The sequence below is a fragment of the Urtica dioica genome, chromosome 7 (assembly GCF_054948205.1).
Source record: "Urtica dioica subsp. dioica isolate 48M chromosome 7, U.dioica_male_clone48M_v1_H2, whole genome shotgun sequence".
Taxonomy (NCBI): domain Eukaryota; kingdom Viridiplantae; phylum Streptophyta; class Magnoliopsida; order Rosales; family Urticaceae; genus Urtica; species Urtica dioica.
This window is the reverse complement of record NC_142762.1, coordinates 3,256,433-3,278,851: the sequence shown is the minus strand read 5'-3', so window position 1 is coordinate 3,278,851 and position 22,419 is coordinate 3,256,433. Positions and strand designations below refer to the sequence as shown.

At 43.9% G+C, this 22,419-nt stretch overlaps 1 protein-coding gene across 1 annotated transcript; it reads right to left on the bottom strand.

Moving 5' to 3' along the window:
• Positions 1-11,719: 11,719 nt before the first annotated feature.
• Positions 11,720-13,872, bottom strand: SHS1 (Mitochondrial substrate carrier family protein). Its single transcript, XM_089621358.1, has 3 exons — positions 12,789-13,872; positions 12,563-12,724; positions 11,720-12,398 (listed from the first exon to the last, which is right to left on the bottom strand). The coding sequence occupies exons 1-3, from the start codon at positions 13,377-13,379 to the stop codon at positions 11,922-11,924; spliced, it is 1,230 nt and encodes a 409-aa protein (XP_089477484.1). The 5' UTR covers positions 13,380-13,872; the 3' UTR covers positions 11,720-11,921.
• Between the last annotated feature and the right edge of the window lie 8,547 nt (positions 13,873-22,419).

The window sequence follows — 22,419 nt, the reverse complement described above, 5'->3', positions numbered from 1 at the left end:
ATTTTTGCCATCTCATGAACCCCTATTTATAGTAGTAAAAAGGAGATATTCATGGAATCTTCCAGAATATTTTATTTCCTTTTATTGTGTTCACACTAATGGATTTAATCTAGGCCCTTGGATCTCAACAAGTGAATCCTACTTTTTCTCTCATCCATCAGATCAATATCTATGGGATATTTAAATAGAGAATAATTTATTTAGTGAGATAATAAAGGAGAATATATTATTATCCTAAATATTCTCCTAAATATTCTCCTAAATACTCTCCTTTAAATAAGGAGAAAATATAGGAAAATATCTTATATTATTCTCTCTCCTTTATTTAAACAACTAAAGAGAAAATATTGGTAAATACCAATATTATAAAAATCGGTTTTTAGGCACACGGCCAAGGGGATTTGCGCAAACCCTAGTGCCAAAACCCTAAATCCGACTTTCATATTTTGTGCAAGGCCCAATTGCTTAAAACCCAATTAATTATTTATTTACTTGGTCCAACAATAAATAAATAATTAATAATTGTTTATTTACTTGATCAAACAATAAATAAACAATTCTACCATAAATATTTATTTAATTCTGCGAATACCCGTTTTCCAGAATTAATGTTGTCAATCACAATTACAGCAAGTGAGATTAATAATGATAAACATTATAATACGAAAGTTCTTATCTGCCGTTATCAGAGCCGAATCGGGGACTATGGACCTAGTAATAGGAGCTTAACAAATCCGATGAAAAAGACGAAATAGTCATTTCTCTTTTGTCCATCGATTCGTCTAATCTTGGTCAAATACTCCACCTTGTAAGCCAAGACTGAACTCTCCTTTATACTAGAATTATATTTACTCATCGTGACGAGTGTCCACTGATATAGTTAGTTCGTGATCAAGATCCTCCAGGTTCAACCCGTGTCAAGAGAAGTCAATTTATCCGTTATACTTCTCTTGATACATATCAGCCCTAAGCATTGTTGCTTCCCCAGCGAAAGATTCTTTCGAACGTTACTTACTTCGAAAGTGCTAGCAATCTATCGGTTCTGGAATCAACCCTTAGGTGAGTGAACAATAACCTTCTTTCAGGAAGGCTGGATTCCGTATCTGTAAATTACTTCCCACTCGAATCATGCTCTGAGAAAACTCCCAAGACATAAGCTGTGATTAGCATGAATAGCCTTTTAGCGAATGAGTCAAAGAGCCCAGTAACATAACCCAGTGTCCATGATCACTTCAGGATTTAGATCAAGTCTCACTGTGACCATCATAGCGGCCTCGGTTAGTGTGTCGTAACGGTCCTTAAACGACACATCTACACCAAGACCTGTCCAGGTCGTACACTTACCACAAGTGTAGAATGCTCCCACATAGTGATCAGCCTTCACCCATGTGTTCCACATATATGACTTTAGATATAGCTTTCCAGGCGTATATCAGTCATCGACCATGTTTTAGCACACCGCCCGAACTCAGGTGCCCAGCACGTGACTCAGTTAGATACGGAGGCTATGGAAGATAGTTGTTATTGATTCTAATTGTTTAGAACTCAACCCACTAATCATATAATGCTAATAAAGTAATCTTATTATCGAATTTAGTAATCATTTATTCATTATCTTCAAGTGGGCAATATTCCTAATAGTTGTCGCGCCGGGTGCGACGGCGCGGCCAAAGCACCATTGGACCTGTCGGGCCATGAATGGGCAAGGCTAAGAGTGGCCTCATCGGTCCTTGATTCCCCCACGTATTCAGGGTCGGAATCATCTCGGGCGGATCGATCCTCGACGTCGTAGCCGAGGAGGTTGGCGATGAGTGTGCCGTCGACGCCGGGACGGTCTAGGAGATCCGCGAGCCACCGAGCCGTGTCCTCTTGGAGTCGGCCATGGAGCGAGGGCCGGCTCTGAGTCGGCCATGGAGCGAGGGCCGGCTCTGAGTCGACCATGGAGGCGAGGGCCGGCTCTGAGTCGGCCATGGAGCGAGGGCCGGCTCTGAGTCGGCCATGGAGCGAGGGCCGGCTCTGAGTCGGCCATGGAAGCGAGGGCCGGCTCTGAGTCGGCCATGGAGCGAGGGCCGGCTCTGAGTCGGCCATGAAGCGAGGGCCGTCTTTGAGTCGACCATGGAGCGAGGGCCGGCTCTGAGTCGGCCATGGAAGCGAGGGTCGACTCTGAGTCGGCCATGGAGCGAGGGCCGGCTCTGAGTTGGCCATGGAGCGAGGGCCGGCTCTGAATCGGCCATGGAGCTAGGGCCGACTCTGAGTCGGCCATGGAGCGAGGGCCGACTCTGAGCCGGCCATGGAGGCGAGGGCCGGCTCTGAGCCGGCCGTGGTCAGGCGTCGGCTCATAGTCGGCCGTGGTCAGGCGCCGGCTCTGAGCTGGCCGTGGCCGAGCGCCGGCTCTGAGTTGGCCGTGCGTCGGGGGAGGCCTAGGCTTTACCGGACCGGGACGGACCGGTAACAATAAGCCTCATTCATCCTGGTTCATACCAGTACCTCTCCACTTCTCTCTCGAGAATTCTCTCCTCTTACGTGCTCTTGTGTCATTCCAAGAGCGCGCGCTCCTCCTTCCTCGGCTCAGAAGTACAAGGACCCCCCTCCACGAGAAGGAGCGCCCTCCTCTTCTGCTACCCGAGCTTCTGCAGTACACATTGCTCTCTCGCTTCTTGGCCCTTGAGTTAGAACTCCGAGCTACGAGGCAAGCGACCCCTCTAAAGTCTTCACTAGAAGCTACGAGCCGGGTCCTACTCTAAAGCCTTGGATTCTCAAGCCTCCGAGCCCAAGATAGCTCCCAACATTCAAATTGAACTACGTTCTGACCTGATCCCGACTAAAGGGTAGGTAGGCAGCCAACCTTTGGCACGGTCACACCCCCCAAAACACACCTCAGGGTCTGGAGGGTGCAGCTCGGTCTACGAGCTCCCATTTTTGGCCCGGGCGCGGTCACTTGGTCCGGCCTTGGATCGAACCGCCCGAGGTATTTAATCGTTGTTCATTTTCGTGCGACAACAAGGTCACTGTCACAAGTCATTTCGAGTAGGATTAGTTAAACTAGAAGCTAAGTCAAAGTAAGAACTAGACAAGTTTTACGAAAATTGTCTAAATGGTTTTTTTTTTTCCTTTTGGACATATGATGGAATGAATGTCAATAAATAAGTTTTTTGACATTGTCATATGATGACAAATGAATCAAGTCACTCATCTAACTTAAAGTATTGGGGCCTTGAGGATTAATTTCATTTCATGGAATTTTATTTGAAAATTCTCAAACGTCTTTTCTTATGTTGTCATGAACAAATAAAGAAACATCTAGAAGCTCCTTCTAGAAATCCTATAAACCGTCCATACAAGAGAGGGAAGTAGAGTTTATTTTGTGCATTGATGTATGAAGATACTTGCCATAAGAAAAAGAGGAAACAAATTTCCTTTACAAGGAATGGTAATTTTCGCCCAACTAAGGAGCAAACAAATGAGGAAAGAAATCCAAGGTGTCATGAAGACCATGTTGGACGTCCAAATGGGTAGAGAAAGAGGAAATAAGATTTGCTCATGAATATGTGATATTCTATAGAAAAGAGGAAACTACCTTTTGAAGGTATTCCTCCTTCTATAAATACCCCACCTCATTCACAACACACAATTTTGAGATTGAGAGTCTCTCTCTCTTCTTTGTGGCCGCCCCTTATCTCTCTCTAGAATTCCCTTTTCGTTTTTGTGGCACCTAGGTCCACATTTGACCTAGCGTTTTGTTTTACCTCTTCAACCCTAAGACTTATTCTTGGGTCGTCGTGTTTAAAAGTGCCCACACACTAAATCTTTCTTCCCTCGAGTGATTCATGTGATAGAAACTTTCGTGGTTACTCGAATTCCCGAAGAATAAAGAAAGGCGAGCAACGTGGGGAGACGAGCGATTCAACCTCCACAAGCTTCTAAACAATCAAGCTACATAAAGGTTAGTAAATGAGTAATTGCTCTTCAATAGTTTTAATTTAATATAACATGTGCTTGCTCTTTGTCTAGGTTAGTAAAAATCATTTTACTTGTTTAAAGAAATTTTTATATTCCGCCGCTTGAAGAAGCGTTAAACTTTTCTTAATCCTAGATCTATTCCAACAGGGGTTGGACCGCCCGTCGTATAGAGGGATCGTGGATAACTAGAAGTTCCCGCCGGAGGGTCGTGTGAGAACCTGGGCGGTGAACGGCGAATAGGATGTCTCCACCCTATTGTGCGGCCCATAAGCGCCTGCCCCCGACTCTCGCATCTCGAGGATTTGGTTTTGAAGACTTTGGATCATTGTGATCATGTCCAAGTCATTGGCGGGCCTGATGGCCGGGGCTGTGGGTGTGACAACACACCTTTCGTTGGACGCTTGGTTGACAACGTTGGGCGGCTTGCATCCCAAGGTGACTCCCCCGGCGGTCCCACGGCGGTTACTGAGCCTCTCCCTCAGGTCTTCCCCTTGAGGTTCCCTTTGGGATGTGAGGCGATCTCTTAGATCCCCGTTTGTGATTCCCACAACTCTCGGCGTGGGAAGATCATCCGGACATCGTCCTCGACGGACATCTCGGCTATCTGCGCCATCATCTCCTCGAGAAGGTGGGACGTGCACGGTGAATCTAGAGTGTCCCCCTCGGGCCCTCGAGATTGCGCACTCGTGGAATTCGCTTGAATCCTGGCATCTAGACACGGACGCTCTGAGGTACCCTCTTGAGTGAGAGCGTGCCCCCTCATGACCACGAACGGTTGGCGATCGGGTGAACGATTGACCCATCTCGGACGTTTCGACCGCGTCGTCTCCGACATAGTCGTGATCTTGTGAATCCTTGCCTTCACCTTCGTGGCCCAGGAGACGTGAGATGAGATCCCTATTCACGTCGGATCTTGCTAACAACTCGGCTAATCTTTGGTTTGTCTCCTCGACGAGGCTCTCGCCATCAACGTCGGGAGGAAGAGGGTCACGGCTTGCACTTGGCTCATCGCCTTGGGACGTCACCCCAATTCCCTATGAGGAAGACGTACCTCAAACTGGCGGCACGGGTGCCATGGCTGCTTGGGTCGCCTGCAGTGCAGGCTGTGGGCGCTTTGCTCATCTCTTGATGGCAAGCTTGAAAAGTGTATGGGGAATAAAATGTAGCGGAGGGAAGCACGAGCTGCTAAGTTCGGGAGTGCCCTCCTTCTAGTGCCAAAATGTTGTCGCTCGTTTCCAGACAATGATTGAGAAGCCTCAAACGGTTCGACCCAAGGCCAGACCGAGTAGTCGCGTTTGGGCTTGAGCGTGTCAGACTTGGTATCCCAAGTCCTCTTAGCGATTCGGTCATCGATAGCGTTCATCGGAAAACCTGAAATAATAGAAAACACGTGAACTACAGGGGGGAAACAGACGGGGTACCTATGTTTACCTCTCCGACGCTTAACATTAGGAGGATTGAGGTGGAGTGTAGAGGTGTTTAGAGGATCGTCGCTCGCGTTAAGTGAAACAAGTCAGCGAAGGCTTCGATAGCGTTCCGGGTACTCAAGCATGAGGAGATTGTTTGTTACCTTTAGGTGAGGCCCATGCTCGATATTTATAGAGCTCAAGGATGCCTTGGAGGTTGGACGGCCGAGTGGTCAGCCTGCCGTTGGCTGAATGGCCAAGTGGCTGGTCGGTCGTTGGCCGAGTGACCCGTGCGACGAGTGGCCGACCAGCCGAGTGGTCCGGACGTCGAGTGGCCGAGCGCCAAGAGCCTGCTGGATGGCCGGGCGAGCTGCTGCCCGGATGGCTGACTAGCCGAGGGGCTGAGCGCCTGCTAGATGGCCGGGCGAGCTACTCCCCGGATGGCCGACTCGCCGAGCACTAAGCGCCTGCTGGATGGCTAGGCAAGCTACTGCCTGGATAGACGACTGGACGACCGGCCGAGCGCCTGTTGGATAGCCGGGCGAACTGCTGCCCGGATGGCCAACTGGCCGAGCACCTGCTGGATGGCCGGGCGAGCTACCGACCGAGCGCCTGCAGGATGGCCGGGCGAGCTGCTGCCCGATGGCCGATTGGACGAGCGCCATCTAGATGGTTGGGCGAGGTGCTGCCCGGATGGCCGACTGGCCGGCTGGCCGAGCGGACTGTTATTTGGATGGCCGACTGGCCATGCAGCCTAGACTGGCTATGCAGCCTAGACTGGCCATGCAGCCGACCGCTAGGCGGCCGGCCAGTCTAGAACTTTCCATCGTGAGGCTCAGGGTTTTCGGCTCAGCGATGGCGTGTGCTCAAAGGGTACTATTAATCATGTAGGCTCGAGACGGGCCGACAACAAGTCATACATTAAAAAAAGGTGGAAATCAACAATAGAAGTATAAAAAAGGGTATTCTTCTCTTTTTTGGCCTACCGGCGGCACGTGCTTTGTGTTGAGATGGAAGAACTATGATATTTTCCACCTAGGAGGAGTATTCCAACTCGAAATATCGCCATGAGGATGATGTACAGCTGTGTAGGTTTCCCGCAAATACTCCGAAGAATAGAACTCAAAAATATAGTTGTCAACTTGATGGTTGCGAACTTGACAAGCTGCGATTGCCTGTGGACAAATAAAATTATGAGTCACCTCTCTGTCTATTACCTCAAACTCGTCGCCTAAAGATGGTCTCATCTAGTATACAAAAAAAAATCATTAAAATCTTACACAAAATCTGAAATAGATGTCAACTGTTGATATGTATTATTGATATAGATGTCAAAAATAGATATCTATTTTTTACGTAGTTGTCAACACTTACCTTTATTCAAATAACGTATGTAATGTACTTTTCTGCTCTGGATTGATATTCTTTTGTCAAAAGCGTTTGTGTTTTTGCCGCAGCGTCTCGACGTTCATAAAACGATTTCATACTTCTCTCTCTCAGGCAATCCATCAAATTCGAAACTGGAAATTGTCTCACGTTTACATTTAATGCATTCAATGACTCCGCGTTGTCATTCGTCATGATATCGTACCTCTTTTCCCTGAACATACACCGCTTCCACCTTTGTTACCCGAAATCATTGGCAACATGACCATGAATCTTTCACTTCACCTCCTTTCTAATCCCCTTGAAAGTAGTCTTCAAATTATTGTGGATATAGTAAATATAAAAACTATGATCACATTTTCGAAATACCGTCTTGTTGATTATGCCAGTGTGCCTATCAGATAAAAATACTTGCTCCTCCCTGTTCCCCAATTGCGTCCTTCAATTTGGCTTAGATTCTGAAGGACCAACACAGTAGGCTAGTAGAAAAATTTGCTTGTTTTCATCCATCCCACACCTTGTATAAAATGTTCCTTTGTAATAGTTCTTCAGATGAGTACTATCGATGATAATAAAAGGTCTGAGTTACTTCCACCCCGTTCTTCATAGGCCAAGTGACATGAAAAAAAAATTAAAAATACGCTGCCCTCACCAATGACAAGGTCAAATAAAGAACATTTAGTTAAGAACGTGTACAGCTCTTGAGAATTTCTGTAGAGGGACTTTAGAGCCTGCTCTCTGGACCGCCAATGTTTTTTTGTAAGACGTAGACACTTTGCAATCCATTTTCATGTAATTCCTTATCTTTTTCGGTTTGCACATACCCACACTTAGATCAATTCAATTATGCTTCCCCACCTGTCCTATTAAAGAACTCGTTGCTTTTGAGTGACTTCCTTGCCTTATGTTTAGGGCACAACTGTGGTCATTGTCAAACCTAAAACATGAAAATCACACACTTAGTTTCAAAACATTGATGTCATTTGTTGACTTTAGATGTCAACAATTGTCATTAATTATTGACATCTGTAAGTAATTAGCCATCTGTTTGTTGCCATAAGATGTCAACAATGGACATATATTGTTGACATTAGATGTCAACAAACAGAGAACATATTACTCACAATTCAATTTCATACATACTTCAACAAAGAGAGTTTAACTTCTAATTTGAAACATGAGTGTGTTAGTCTTTCTCATAGCGTAATTATAACGCTCTCCCAAACAAACAACGTGCAATGTGTTTTTTTTTCCGAGTTCTTTGTCTCATACGTGAAGTTGTTGTTTATGGCAAACAACATCAAGTGTTTTTGTAAAGCCTTTTTATCAGCGTATAATGCATGACGCTTAATACATACATGGAAATGACCATCCAAAATAAGAGTGTCATCCATGTTTGCGCCTTTCCTGGTAAATGAACTTGAGACACTATGTGGATTCAACAAAGACGGTGCTGGAGGATGAGAGTTTTGTGGTGGTGGATGATGGGAGTTTTGTGGTGGTGGAGGAGTTAAGTTTCGTGTTGGGGGGGGGGGGGGGGGGGGGGGGGGGGGTTGCATCGTGGAGGATGGGAATTTATTGGTGGAGGGGAGTTTCGTGGTAGAGAGTAATGTCGTTGTCGATGTGTCATATAGTTTGACAACCTAATGTCATCCAACCCGAATGTAGCACGAATTATCGATTCCGGAGTTGGGACCGAACCACACCCCTCCTCGGGTATAGATGACACGTCGGAAACTCTTTTCGGCCGATTTCCAACACAACCACTATCACGCCTGTTGCGAGTGGATCCAACCCTTGGAGAATCGAGTCCCGGTGGATTTTCATTTAGTTCAAATATCAATTGTAATTTCTCTGTGTCATCTTCCCTCCTCCTAATCAAATCTAAATAAAATTTTAACGTGTCATCGTTGGTTATCTCAACATGTTTCATTGCACCAGCCATCGTATGCAACACCAACGGTATGTTGCAAGTGGATCCAACCTCGAGCCCCGATGGATTTTCAGTTACTTCCAATAGAAATTGTAATTTCTCCATGTCATCTTTTCTCCTTCTCCTCAAATATAAATAACCTTTCAACGTGTCATCGTTGGTTATCCCAACAGGTTTCATTGCACCAGCCATCGCGTATGCAACACCAACAGTATGAATGGATGGTGATTTATCCAAATTCGCGTAAACGATTTGCATCAAACTAACGAAGTTAACTTCATATGGCACTATAATTCCGAAAGATCCATTCTTATGATACCGACCAGGTTCAACCCAAATTCCACTATGCTTGAATAATAAATAAATAGTTGCCATCACTGTGTACAAAAAAACATAAGCAGAGTTATTATTTTTTTGAATTTATATGTCAACGATTTCCATCCATTGTTGACATTGATGTCAACAAAGTTCGTTATTTGTTGACTTCAAATATCAACAGTTGATGGCGATTGTTGACTTCTAAAGTCAACAAATAATGAATTTCGTTCAAAAACCTTTGAACGTACCCAGTCCAAACAGAACATTTAAACAAGCTATAAAAAGACAGAGAACTTTTTAAATTACGGAAAATTTTGAAAAGGAAAAAACAATGAACCTTCAGGTTTAGTTTGGGCATGGATCTAGCGTCGAAGCTTGGAATACTACCTTGTGCGTGGAGCGCGGACGAATTCTCGTGCTGAACTTGAATGAGGGTTTCAGAGACGACGATTTCAGAGCTTGGGTAAGGGTTTCAAAAGATGAGGGTTTCAAAACTTGGGTTTCAAAGCCGAGGGTTTCATGGGTGAGCTTGGACATGATTTACAGGGGAGAGAGAGAGAGAGAGAGAGAGAGAGAGAGAGAAAATGTTTCAGATTTAAAGAGATCATGAATACCAAAATAGATAATATTAAATGCTCATTAAAAGAGTTGGTGTTGGTTGGTGTGAGATTGTAAGAAAAATTATAGTTTAGGGTAAACTTATATTTGTACAAGTGGCTTACTAGTATTTTTTTTGCAAACTTAGGCTTTTGATGGGAAATTGGAAAAAACTTATCAAATGGTGGTAGTTGAGACAATTTCCATTTATATTATGCAATTTGGTATTTAAATTCTGCATTTTTTTATTTCGAATTTAAATTATTTAATTAGGATTTAATTTATGCATCTAAGTTTATGGTTGTGGGCCCGACCATTAAGTTGTAAACATTGGTCTATTTAAGAGACCCTGAGTTAATGAGAAAAATAGCCTCCAACCAATAACTTAATCTCTCTCCGAGAAGAGATTAAGTTCTGGTGGAGCTTGTGTTCTTGATTCTTCTTGTTACCAAAAATCTAATAACAATTCCTCTCGTTACGAGATTAAGATCCCGAGCCATATCAGGTCATGCACAAATTTTAGGTGAAAAAGTAATGCTTAAGAAAGGGAAATTTTATGAGGAAGTTAAGTGTTTTTATTTTATTTTAAGCGAGATAAATCAAATTCATAGGGCAACATGAGAATTAGATATAGCCAATGGTCCATGTTTATTTTTTTCTTTCAATTTATCGATGAATAAAAGAAATGCTACTGAATTAGGTTCATCAAATTCATTTTGCTGTCACGATACTTGTATAACATCTAGTCGTTTTTATACTTGTATAACATTGTATATATAGGATAGCATTGCACTAAGTGGAAGGTGGGAAGCGGCGATATCCAGGTCTTTGAGGACTTATGGATTCCGGGACCGTGGTCCTATCATCCATATGGCGGGTCCATGACTTCATCGTCGTCGAGAGGCTTTTGAGACCATCATGCGAAATTAGGAGCATCCATGTGGGAGTGGCAAGGACCTGGGATAGGCTAAGTGGCAGTCTGACGCTATACACAGTTTGATCGGGGTAGCAAGAGACGGTGTTTTCGAAATCGGGGGGACGAGAATTGGTGGAAGACAGTTTGGCGTTTGCAAGGTACGACATTTTATTTGGCGGGCTTTAAACGACCTCCTCCCAACCTTGGACAATCTTGGTCGTCGGGGCTTTCAGCTGTCGATTTTGTGGGCACCATCCAGAGTCCACGCGCTCTTGGACGGAGCCAGTTAAGGCCTAACAGGGGCTTAAACCCCTCCTCAAAATTTTTTTTTTTTTTGTACTCAAATTATTTCTCATATCTTCACCCTGGAAATTTACAAATTAGCCACCGCTGAATTTATTATTCCCACTTTCGCCCACCCTAAGGTTAGACACTCTAACTCCGTCCTTGCACGCGCTCTGAGAGTTTAAGCGCACCAAAGCTTATTTGGCGGTCACGCTACCAGAGGTTTGTGTTAAAGCTTTAAACTCCATTCCCTTCCCAGACATCAACAACTTACTACCAATGCTTCGTGCAAGCTGCTGCTAATCTTCCAGAAAAAATAACGCTGTTGCTCATTATTTAGTTGCTAATCTACATTTTTCTTCTGTTGATTGGCTCTGGGAATGTCTCATACCCATATCTCATCTTCTGGTGTAAATGACCCCACTGCTTTTATATGTTAGGTTGAGGCTGCTATTTACTTCGAAACACAAACAGCTTTGACCTAGGGTCATGATTTTTTGTGTAATTTTTCGTGATTCTGTTTCCCCTAAATTTTCTAGGAAAGGGAAAAAAAAGCTGTTGCATGCACTGATGAATACAAGCTCTTCTCGGGAGACTTGGAATGTGCAATCTTGAATAGTTCGATGTATGTTATACACAACGTGCCTATTCGATCTAGTATCTAGGGAAAAAAAACAAAAAAAAACAAAAAACAAGAAAAATTGCTAATTTGCTATATTTTTTTTTTTTTTTTAAATAGTAATAATTTCGGCTTGGACACCAGTGAGGTGCAAACGTTAAGATTTTGTTGCTGAGTCAGACGAGTTGTGCAGCTCCGTTTTGATGCCACCGAGTGTGTATAGAGTATGTCTCAGAATTGCAGAATCCTAACCTATTCAAAACGAGACTAACATTGCAGCAGAATTTACGAAGGTGTGGTAACTAGAATCATCTCTTCTTATAATTGGCTTGTTAAACAAACATAGTCGAAATCATTCCCCAGAATGTGCCCAAAATTGTTAAATAATGAAAAAATAAAGTATTTGTATTGAGGTGTCGGAAACGCGAATTCTAACCCTGAAAAGAAGGCTCTCCTAGAAAGAAAAGAGGAATTGAAAATGGAAAAGGTGGTGGTGGGTGTCTAGGCTTCTTGGTGGTTGTCTTCGACGAGGACCCTCTTACAGGCCTCATAGCACATGAAGGAGATGCCGGCGGCGGGAATGAGCTTGACGCAGCTGGGGCCGAGGCCACGGTAGAGGCCTGGGAGGCCCTCGTTGCGGAGAATGGTAGCGAGGGCGTGGATGACGTTGCGGTACACCTGGCGCCCGCACAGGGACCCCACCTGCATGTGCTTGCGCGCCACCTCCAGCGGGAAGGTGGCCGAGCTCGAGATGGCCCCTGCCGCCGACCCGATCAGCAGCGTCTCGATGTTCCCGATGTGCTCCTTCTTCCACACCCTCCGGTACGCCTTCCGCAGGCTGTCGTATGCAAAGTAGTTGGCCGCCGCGTACGGGATCACCCCGATCAGGCTAGGGGCCAGTCCTCTGTACAGCTCTGCCGGCCCTTCTTCTCGCACTATCTTCACAAACGCGTCCAGTAGCCCCTTGTACATGTCTCCCTGCACAGCTTCTCATCTTTCAATTTAGCCAACACATCTTCAAAGTTACAAATATAGCCACCAACCGACGCTGACGTGACAAGATTAATTCCCGTAACTTTTAAGTTAATGAACACAACTTAAGTTTGCTATTAGCTAGTTAGCTACCGGGTGAAAATGTGTACCTGTATGGTGAGACGGGTCTTGAGTAGCTCGAGAGGATACGTGATCAACGTGGAGCTCACTCCTGCGCAAGCCCCTGCGATTAAGGAAGCGGGGATTGGGATTTTGGATTCTCCTCCCGACTTGGACGACAGTCTCTTGTTCACGGTGTCATAAGCAAAGAGCTGCGCAGACAATTGGGAAAGTAAGAAAACGAAACATTGAACAAAAGCCTCAATTATTGAATACCTCAATGGCCTTGCTGGGAGCAACGCGGATGACATTGACCAAGTTGCCGCGGAACAAGCCCTTCCAGCCGTCGGACTTCATGATATTCTCGAAGACCTCGGCGCTGCTCTGTCCGCTGCTGCCCACCATCAGGTGGGTCCGGATAGTCTCCAGCGGCGCCACCGCCGTCCTCGATACCGCTCCGGCCACCGCGCCGCTGATCAGCCGCCGCAGCGACGGGTTCGCAACCTTCACCTTCAGTCTCAGACCGCACTTCCTATTCCTCTTCTCCGCCGCCAAACCCGACTCCGCCAACCCCTCCCCGCAAAAGCCCTCGATGTACTTCTCGTACAGCTCCAAGTACGGGACCTTCAATCCTCCACCGCCGCCGCGCGGATTCGGAGGGTTCGGAGTGACTCCGAATCCTCCGCCGCCGCCGACTCCGACCTGGCCGATGCTGGCGAACAATCCGCCGGGATGGTAAAAGCTCGCCTCTTCGGAGCTCCATCGTGGTAACCCTAACCCAGATACGGTGAACGAGACGGCTCTGTTCTTTTCGTCGTCGTCGTGGTTGAATGGCGGTTCAACAATTCCTCTCTTATTATTCCCCATTGGAGATTGATTGCCACCAAAAAAATAACTGATTAAATCTAACAATAAATATTGAAGCTAAATTCTTTTCCTGAGAAAAGAACATGCGATGAAAGCGAGGAAGAGCAAAACAGCAGAGAAGAAGTAGGTGGAGGCGTATCTATGATTAATATCAATTATTTATTTTATATGTATATATATATATATAGGAATATCGCTTTTCTTTCACTGTTTTGAAGATTCTCTGTTCGTTGAGTATAAAGTACAGAGAATTTGTGTGCATATATATGTGTAGAGAAAGTAGAGGTTATGTTTGTTGAGTGAGAAAGAGTAGAGGGATTTTGTGTTGTGGGTTTGGAAGTTAGGTCTGTGTAGAGACGAGTGTTGCGAAACGCCCCGTAACCAAACAAACCTAAGCTCTTTTTTTTTCTGTGTGTGTGTGTGTGTCAACTGTCAACTAAAAGCTCTGAACCCTACGACTTTGTTTGGAGTTGGACTTGCGAGTTCCGACTCCTTTTTTTTTTCTTTTATTATATTATTTAGTTCTGAATATCTGGTATTTATGTTGGTTAGAACTTTTTTTTTTTCTCAATACACATAAAGTCGGGAACGGAGTGGACCCTAAGAATAAAAATTTTGGGGTGGTCCAATGTGAAAATAATATATGATGATAAAAATATATATTAAATTTAAGGGGTCAAAATTTATACATTAAAATGAGTTTATATTTAAATTTTAGAAGTACTAAAAAAAAAAACTCTCTCTAGGTTCCGGTCTAAGAGTGTTCTCTCCCTCCGCGCAGAAGATCTTTTGGCCTATTTCCTATAGAAGACATGATTGAAAGCTTCAAGGAGTCTCCTTCTAGAGCGAAGACAAAATTGTGAGTATCGAGGAATATTGGATTTTGGAAGTAAAAGAAGAGGTCAGTTTCAGCCTCTTAGGAAAAATTCTATCGGCTAAGCTAGTACAGCTGAATTTTTTCAAGGAGTTCATTCAATCCCTTTGGAATGCAAAAGGTTCCCTTGGCATCTCTCAAGTGGCAGCCAACAATTTTCTCTTCAACTTCTCGCTCGACTCTGACACGACGATGGTGCTAGTTAACGTACTGTGAAATTTCGACAAAGCTCTTCTTATCCTCTAAGACCCCTCTGCCGATGGCTCTAACGAGGATGATTTCTGGTTCACGTGTTTTTTGCTCCAAATCCATGGCCTCTCGATTTTTTTTCTTGACTTCTAGCGACTCAAAATTTTAAGATTAATATTGTAAACTAAGTTCCTCAAAAGAACGAGAAAAGAATATGGAAATATATTTTGCTCGGGGTTTAATGGACGCGAAAATTATGTAATTAATTTTCTAAGAATTATTTCCATCATTTTGGGTTGAAATAATAAGTTTATCGAATTAATTTAAAATATATGAAGATAAAGTGGGATCTCGGAATAAAACAAAGGATTTATCGAGTTCGTCTCGAATAATAAATTAATTCCGAGAAAATGTTCCGAAAATTAATTCAATAAATAAATTCCAAAAGACAAGAATTATTTCCGATAAACCTTAAATATATTTGAATTAATTTAGAACGAACGAGAAAATTCTCGATTCGAATGATATATTTGAGAGTATTTTTTATATCATACATATATCCCGTATTTACGAAAGAAAAGTTTTGTATATCCTGGATAAGCCGGATTCACACACGCACTTATACGATGCGGAGAGTGCACCTTGTTCTAATCAGAAGACTGCCATGGGTTAAGTTGGCAGGGCGGCTCAGGAGATAGTACACGCTTAGATGTATCTAGAGACACATTTAAATTTATGTAATGTACATTTTTGCAATATACTTTTCTGCATGTTATACTTTTGTACGTGTATGGTGATTTACACGTGACAAGAATATTATTATTATTATGAAGTAAAGTATTATTTTCGAAAATCTTTTTACTCAAACCGTTACACTAGGCCTCAGACTCACCCCTATTTTCCTCAAATTTTTCTTATAATCCGGAAACGAGAAGAAGGGTTAGGACGACCTCGAATTTTAGTATCGTTTAAGTTTTTTTGAAGTTTCGGTTTGGTTGTCTAGCAGGTCTGTATATAAGCTTTTTCTTATAGAAGTTTGTTTTATTTTCGCATTCTGTTTTGTTTATCTTTGGATCTGTAAAGCGAATAACTGAGTATGCATTGTGGGATGTTCAGTTACTCTTTTTAATAAAGTCTGTTTAATAGCACTTATCTTCGTTTAGTTCACGTCTTGTTTTCGGGGCATGACAAGTTCGGTATTAGAGCGTCTAGGTTATAGAATCTATAAGGAATGCGCATACTCGGTTTACTTTACACTCACGGTCCATTAATTTACTTTTCATAATTGCACGACATGGTAGGCCGCCTGGTGCAAGACCACTTAATATTCTGCCTTTGCGAGGACCCGTGTGACCCGCTGAACCTCTTGAGGATGTGGTTGCTGCAATGTATCACGCCTTTTAGGAGATGCTCGCACGTGCACAGAACGAAGTGCAAGCTGTCCCTTCAAGGAGTCAATGTCTGAGAGAGTTTCAACGACTCTATATCTCTGCGTTTAGAGGTTGTTACGGGATAAAATAGTCAGACACCGAGTAGGGTAGTCGGAACCCCGAGGAAAATACAAAATCCAGCACTGGACTCAGGTAAAATAGACCTAAGAGTTAAACATTGAAAAGGAACGACCCGTTCATAAGTTAAGAACGAAACCTACCGATCAGAACTTCGGAGAGAAGAGAAGACCGTAGGTCAAAGACTAGTCAAACCAAAAGAAAACATGTTTCAAATACTTAAACGCACACCTTGACATTTCAAAAATCGTGCGAAGATTAATAACCGTCCACCTCAGCGAGAGGGAATCGGTAGTTACCCAAAAACCGTCTAGAACGTGGGATTGATCACCCCACGTTCCCCATAATAACCGTCAGAGCCCACAACCACAAAGCTACACCAGACAAGTATAAATAGGAGCTCGCAGAGGCTCTCGAGACAGAGAACTCTTGAAGAACTTTTACTTACTTTTTTTACTCAGAACCTCTAGAAAACATTGCTCTCTTGTATTAGATTCGTCTGTATAAAGAGAAAGTCTTGCCTAAATCATCCTCGTACTCGGAGTCCTCGTACTCAGAGTCTGTGCATTTTCGTGAGATATTGTTGTACTAATTTTACAGGTCAACAGTTGGCGCTAGAAGGAGGGGGACACGCTGAAGAATATGGCTAGTTCATCCGCACCCGTGAACGCTGTCTCTAACCAGCAAACGGAGATAGAACACCATAACCGCACCCTGCCTCTCACCTTGGAAGAAATAGATGAACTTCTTCCGGAACCTAGCCTCGAAGAACAGTTCAGACAGATGCAAGAGCGTCTTTCGGTCTTAGAGGCGGATAACAGGGAGTTGAAGAGAAGGCTGCAGGCGAAGAAAGTCACACTGCGAAGCGCGGTAGTGATCCCAGATGAAGAACCCTCACACCGATCAGGGAAAGAACCCATCGGGCAGGATCCGCAGGTTAAGAAATCTCGGAGACATGCTAAAGATCGGTATGAGAGAATGGAAGATGACTCTAAATCCAAGAAGGAGCAGTCTAGTCAGGAAAAGATTCCTGATCGGTACCAGCCTACTATGGACAAAGGTCATTCAAATACTTTTAGAAATAGCATGGTAAGCTCGGAAACTGAAGACAGCGCGAGCACCAACAAAACAAATTTTAGAAGATTGGAGCGTCGAATCGAAGAGGTGGCCCTAGGTCAGAAGAAGTCTATCCCGAAAGTTGGAGAAGCTGTCTCCCCTTTCACAGCACGCGTGTTAGAACACCCGTTGCCTGATCGTTTCAGGATGCCAAGCATCCCGGTATACGATGGAAAGACCGACCCGGGAGACCATCTAGACACATTTTCTTCTTGGATGCTGTTGCAAGGGGCAGGACCAGAAGTTATGTGCAGAGCGTTCTCTATCACTCTAACTGGCTCAGCCAAGAGGTGGTATAGAAAACTAAAGCCAAACTCCATAGGATCCTGGAAGCAGATATCCAGAAAATTCATGGAACAATTTGTCGGCTCCGGCTCGGGAAAAACTCCCAAAGAAAGGCTGCTAGCGATGAGACAAGCCCATGACGAGTCATTGAAAGATTTTATTAATCGCTACTTGGAGCAAGCTCTTCAGGTTGACGATCTGAATGAAGACTTTAAGCTCTTCGGAATCTCCATCGGCGCCCGAACAAAATCGGAGTTCTGGTGGTCACTTCAGAAGACTAGTCCAAGGGACTACAACGATTTCCTGAAGAGAGCACAGAAGTATATCAACGCGGAGGAAGCAAGGTTGGCGGCAAGAAAAGCAAAGCCACCGAAGAGATACCGAGAAGAGCACAGGGAGCGACATTTTGAGGATAACCGCCCACCTAAGAAGAGCCGGTCTAGAGCAGGACCCCTGAAGCCTTTCTCCAGTAAGTTCGATAAATATCATAAACTCAATACCCCGATAGAGGAGATATTTAGTCTTACACAGGACAAAGAAGATTTCCCTAAGCTAAGGTCGATCAAGAAAGATATCTCGAAGAGAGATAAAACAAAATATTGTGCTTTCCACGCGGACATCGGTCACCGCACTGCTGACTGTTTCAACCTTAAAGAAGCTATAGAAGCTCTGATCCGAAGAGGAGCGTTGAAGAAATTCAAGGCCGAGCATGGGGATCAAGAGGATCAGAAAGGTGAGGCGTATGCTGAAATCTCACTCATAGTCGGAGGACCACATGTGGGAGGAACTTCAAGGAGCGCTCAAAAGAGCTATGTAAGAGAGGCCTACGCGGGACCCCGACAAATCTTGTTTACAGCCGATAAAAGGCCTAACAAGATAGCCAAGCCTAGCTCGGAGCCTATCACCTATACAGCAGAAGATGTTCGGTGGGTGATGTTTCCTCACAACGATCCACTGGTCATATCAGCTCTTATCGGAAACAAGAATGTACACCGAATATTGGTGGACACTGGGAGTGCTGTCGACGTGCTCTACGAAGACACATTTGGCAAAATGGGTCTTAAGCAAGACGCATTAGCTCCTTCTCCCGAAAATCTCTATGGCTTCACATGGGACTCAATCCAGCCTAAGGGAGTAGTCCCACTCCCAATAACTGTAGGAGAGAACCCGAGGAGTAAAACCACTAACACAACGTGGGTGGTGGTTCCCGGAAAATCTTCGTTCAACGCGATCATTGGCAGGCCAGCGTTGCAGTCCCTCGGGGCTATCGCTTCTGTGGAATATTTGAAGATGAAGTTTCCCACCGAGCACGGGGTAGGCCAAGTAGTCGGACCTCAGGCTATCGCAAGAAGCTGTTATGCAAATTATCTCAAAGAGAGTCAGGACAAAGATGTCCACAAAGTTATGATGATCGACTCGGATTTCGACCCACGCCTTCCGAGCCAAGAAGAAATTGGCCCAGGAGATGAAGTCGAGGAAATCACTCCGGATCCGAAACAACCTGAGAAGAAACTCAAGATTGGAAAATATCTTGAATCAGGTACCAAAAATAACTTAATTACTCTTTTATCTAATAGCTTAGACATATTTGCCTGGTCACAATCCGACATGACGGGGATAGATCCTCAAATAGCGTGTCATAGGTTAAATATAGATCCTAAAGAAAAACCTATTAGGCAAAAGAGAAGGGCTTAAACTCCGAAAGGTATATAGCCTTAAAAGAAGAAGTAGATAAACTAATTTCTAACGGGTCAATAAAGGAAACTAAATATCCAAAATGGGTAGCCAATCCCGTCCTAGACAAGAAATCTAACGGGAAATGGAGAACTTGTGTGGATTTTACGGATCTGAACAAGGCTTGCCCAAAAGATAGTTTCCCTATGCCGAGAATAGATCAATTAGTAGACGCCACAGCAGGCCATGAAATTTTAAGCTTCATGGATGCCTACTCTGGCTACAATCAAATCCCTATGTATGGTCCCGACCAGGATCACACGGCATTTATAACTGACCGATGACTATACTGCTACACAGTAATGCCCTTTGGATTAAAAAATGCTGGAGCAACATATCAAAGATTAGTAAATCGTATGTTCGCTGAATTACTCGGGATTACGATGAAAGCATACATTGATGATTTGCTGGTTAAAAGCCGAAAAATAAATGAACATACGGACGATCTTAGAAGATCATTCGAACTTTTATGGCAATATCGCATGAAATTGAATCCTCTAAAATGTACGTTCGGTGTCTCTACAGGTAAATTCTTAGGTTTCATTGTTCATGAACGAGGCATCGAAGTAAACCCAGAGAAGATCACAGCCTTATGGAACATGACACCACCGCAGAACGTAAAAGAAGTGCAAAAGTTGACAGGGTGCATAGCTGCATTAAGCCGTTTTATTTCAAGGTCAACCGATCGAAGTATTCACTTTTTTAATGCGCCCAGAGGCTCCAAAGAGTTTGAATGGACCAAGCAATGCAATGAAAGTTTCGAGTCTCTGAAAGAACACTTGGCATGGCCTCCTACTTTAAGAAAAGTACAGGAAGGAGAGCCCCTGGAAATTTACTTAGCCGTATCGGAGCATGCAGTGAGTTCAGCGTTAATCAAGAATGAGGGAAAACACCAGGTCCCGGTTTATTATACTTCGCGACGTCTCAACGAGGCGGAAGGAAGATACCCGGAACTCGAAAATCTAGCCTTCGCCCTCATCACCGCTTCTCGGAAGCTGAAACACTATTTCCTCGCGCATCCGATTACAGTCCTTACCAATTTCCCGCTACACCAGGTGCTGCAAAAACCTGATGTGTCCGGAAGGCTAATGAAATGGTCGATCGAGCTGACACAATATGATATACGCTTCAGCCCCCGACCAGCAATCAAAGGACAGGCAGTAGCTGATTTCATTGCAGAATTCACGTACAGACCAGTTGATTTCCCAATTTGGGAAATGTACGTAGACGGAGCGGCCAACGAAAAGGGGTCCGGAGTCGGGATTGCGCTGTCCAGTCCAGAAGGAGACAAGGTAAAATTCGATTTTAATGCTTCAAACAATGAAGCTGAGTACGAAGCTATGATACATGGGCTACAAATAGCGAAAGATTTAGAAATCAAAAAGCTCAAAGTATATTCGGATTCTCAGTTAATTGTTAATCAAATGAAATTTGAGTTTCAGGCAAAAGGCGAAAAGATGTCGCTATATGCCGAGAAAGCCAGAAACCTGGCGAACGAATTCGAACTTTGCGAAATCACCCAAGTCCCCAGAACCATGAACGAAGAGGCCGATGCGTTAGCGAAATTCGCCACCCAAGAAACCGACTCGGAGTCAATCCCAGTCATCAAAATTGGGCAACCTAGCATTAAGCAGGCTCCCCACGTGCTTCAGGTCGATCAGCGAAAGTCATGCAAACTCCGATCAGGGAATACTTGCAGCACGGAACCCTGCCCGAAGATAAAAATGAGGCTAGAAGCTTGAAATTCAGAGCTGCTCGGTATTTCTTAGAAGGTCAAAGTCTCTACAAAAGAGGATTTTCTCAGGCTTTCCTCAAATGTCTAGACGAAGACGAAGCTGAATACACTCTCAAAGAGATCCATGAAGGGATATGCGGAAGTCACATCGGATGCGAAGCGTTGGCACAAAAGATCATCCGGCAAGGACTCTACTGGCCAACGCTAAAAGCCGACGCTCGGCACATGACACAAAAATGCGTCAAATGTCAGAAGTTCTCTAACATCCTGAGGCTCCCTCCTAATCCACTCATCTCCCTCTCATGCCCGATCCCATTCGCAGAATGGGGGATAGATCTAATCGGAGCTTTGCCAACAGGCCGAGGAGGGTGCAGGTACGCGATTGTAGCCATCGATTACTTTTCAAAATGGGTTGAAGCCGAGCCCTTGAACAAAATAACTGTTGTCAATGGTGCCCACAAGAAGAGTTGTAGTCTTTATTTTGAACATTTGATGTAATAAAGTCTCATGAAGACTCTTGCTTGTAATTGCCTATTCATTCATTAATAAAGTTGAAACGTTCATTCAATCTTCCTTGTCTGAAGCTTTATGATAAAACCATAGTCTTTTAGTCCATAAACAAACTTAACAACTTACGAAGAAACAAATGTAGATTTGCATGAACAAACTCTTCGTAGTTTGCTTAAAACGATATATTCGCAATCTTAGGGTCAAAGGACTATTGACCTCAGTATGATTGTTAGAAGAATCTATGATGTCTGGTTATGAGGCATTGAGAGTTAGGAACTCTATAGTTCTTCTAGGTATCTTCCGAAGGTACTGAATTGACCAGTGCACTTCTAGAAACAAGATAAGAACAAACCATTTAACCTCTTATGTCTCGAAGTCACTATGTATGAATTGCATCATGCTTACCTTAATCCTGAAATGAGACATGCCATTTCACACCTTAGTATTCTCATTTGAGAAAGTCAAAGTTCGGACTCACTATGTGATTCCGAACAAGGCCTATTGGTGAAGTACTAAGTTGTGAGTCTGTCATGAGTAACTTTGTGAAGTTCTCATAGATATGGAATTCATGTACAAGATTGCTGAAATGCAATGTATGTCACCTCATGCTTTGTTCCTTGGAGTGTGAATAAATGAACTGGCCAGTGTCCAAATTGAGTCTTGACTCTTTTGGATGAAACAATGTGACTTGTTAGCTCCTCGTCAATACATTGTTTCTAACTTATTCACAAGCGACAAAGGAGTTGAGGAAATAACAGCTAGAAGGGTAAAATGGTAATTTAGTAAATCCCGACTAGCTGATGACATTCATGAAGGGTAAACATAGATAATATTCAGTGGATCCGCTCATCATAATTAGGTCGAATTCTTGAGTAGAAAATAAATTCATTTGAACCGAGAGATTTTCAGTGTCAGCTCTTTAGTGGAGTCAGCTGGCATTAAGCTAAACTTGGAAAAGGTTTGTGAACTTTTGAGTCCAAGTGTTTAGCTAAAGCTTTGTTCATTTGGGTCCATGAGGTCATTGTCACGAATCACATCGATAGGAATAGTTAAACTGGAAGCTAAGCCAAAACAAGAACGAAAATAGTT

Bases quoted from the DNA above. Each gene is read 5' to 3' on its own strand.
- SHS1 (XM_089621358.1), bottom strand. From the start codon at position 13,379: ATGGGGAATAATAAGAGAGGAATTGTTGAACCGCCATTCAACCACGAC. The intron at 12,725-12,788 runs GTATTCAATAAT...TTGTCTGCGCAG, and splicing joins CTCCCAGCAAGGCCATTGAG to CTCTTTGCTTATGACACCGT. The intron at 12,399-12,562 runs GTACACATTTTC...GAAGCTGTGCAG, and splicing joins AGACCCGTCTCACCATACAG to GGAGACATGTACAAGGGGCT.